The following is a 486-nucleotide window of genomic DNA, read 5'->3' as shown; positions in this document are numbered from 1 at the left end:
CACAGCCTCTAGAGTCATTGTCAAGCCATCGCCATGGTCCACAATAAAGCAAAATGAAAGTGAGAGCTTTACACAATTCGTAGATTGCCTCCAGGCAGCAATCGACTCCTCGACCCTGCCCGCGGAAGTGAAAGGCCTGGTTGTTGCAGATTGCTTATGTCAGCAGTGTAATTCGGCAACCAAGGAAATCCTACGATCACTACCAGTGAGGTCAAGTATCGCGGACATGATTAAGCATGTCGCAAAAGAAGAGCATCTAGCCCCGATTCAAGTGGCTGTTCGTACCGCGATAGCTAATGTAATGGCATGTTTTAAATGTGGACAGGCGGGCCACGTTGTGACAAACTGCCCCCGGTTGGGGGACCCGCCAACAGTGCTCCCCCCGTGCCAAAATCGACCCAGAGGACCGTGTTGGGCCTGTGGAAAGAAAGGGCATTTCGCCAAGGAATGCAGATCTAAAAACCAGGGAAACGGAAGGGGGGGGGG

General features: G+C 52.3%; 1 protein-coding gene across 1 annotated transcript in view; it reads left to right on the top strand.

The window, feature by feature from the left end:
• The first annotated feature begins 226 nt into the window (after positions 1–226).
• The window catches only part of LOC104833423 (endogenous retrovirus group K member 8 Pol protein-like), a 3067-nt gene continuing 2807 nt past the window's right edge, over positions 227–486 (top strand). Inside the window, exon 1 of the mRNA XM_010570069.1 lies at positions 227–298. Coding sequence (XP_010568371.1) covers positions 227–298 — 72 coding nt within the window. The remainder of the gene's footprint in view (positions 299–486) is intronic.

This window comes from Haliaeetus leucocephalus, unplaced genomic scaffold (genome assembly GCF_000737465.1).
Source record: "Haliaeetus leucocephalus isolate CR32 unplaced genomic scaffold, Haliaeetus_leucocephalus-4.0 Scaffold284, whole genome shotgun sequence".
Classification (NCBI taxonomy): domain Eukaryota; kingdom Metazoa; phylum Chordata; class Aves; order Accipitriformes; family Accipitridae; genus Haliaeetus; species Haliaeetus leucocephalus.
The sequence above is the reverse complement of the archived record's forward strand: the minus strand, read 5'-3'. Positions and strand labels throughout refer to the sequence as shown.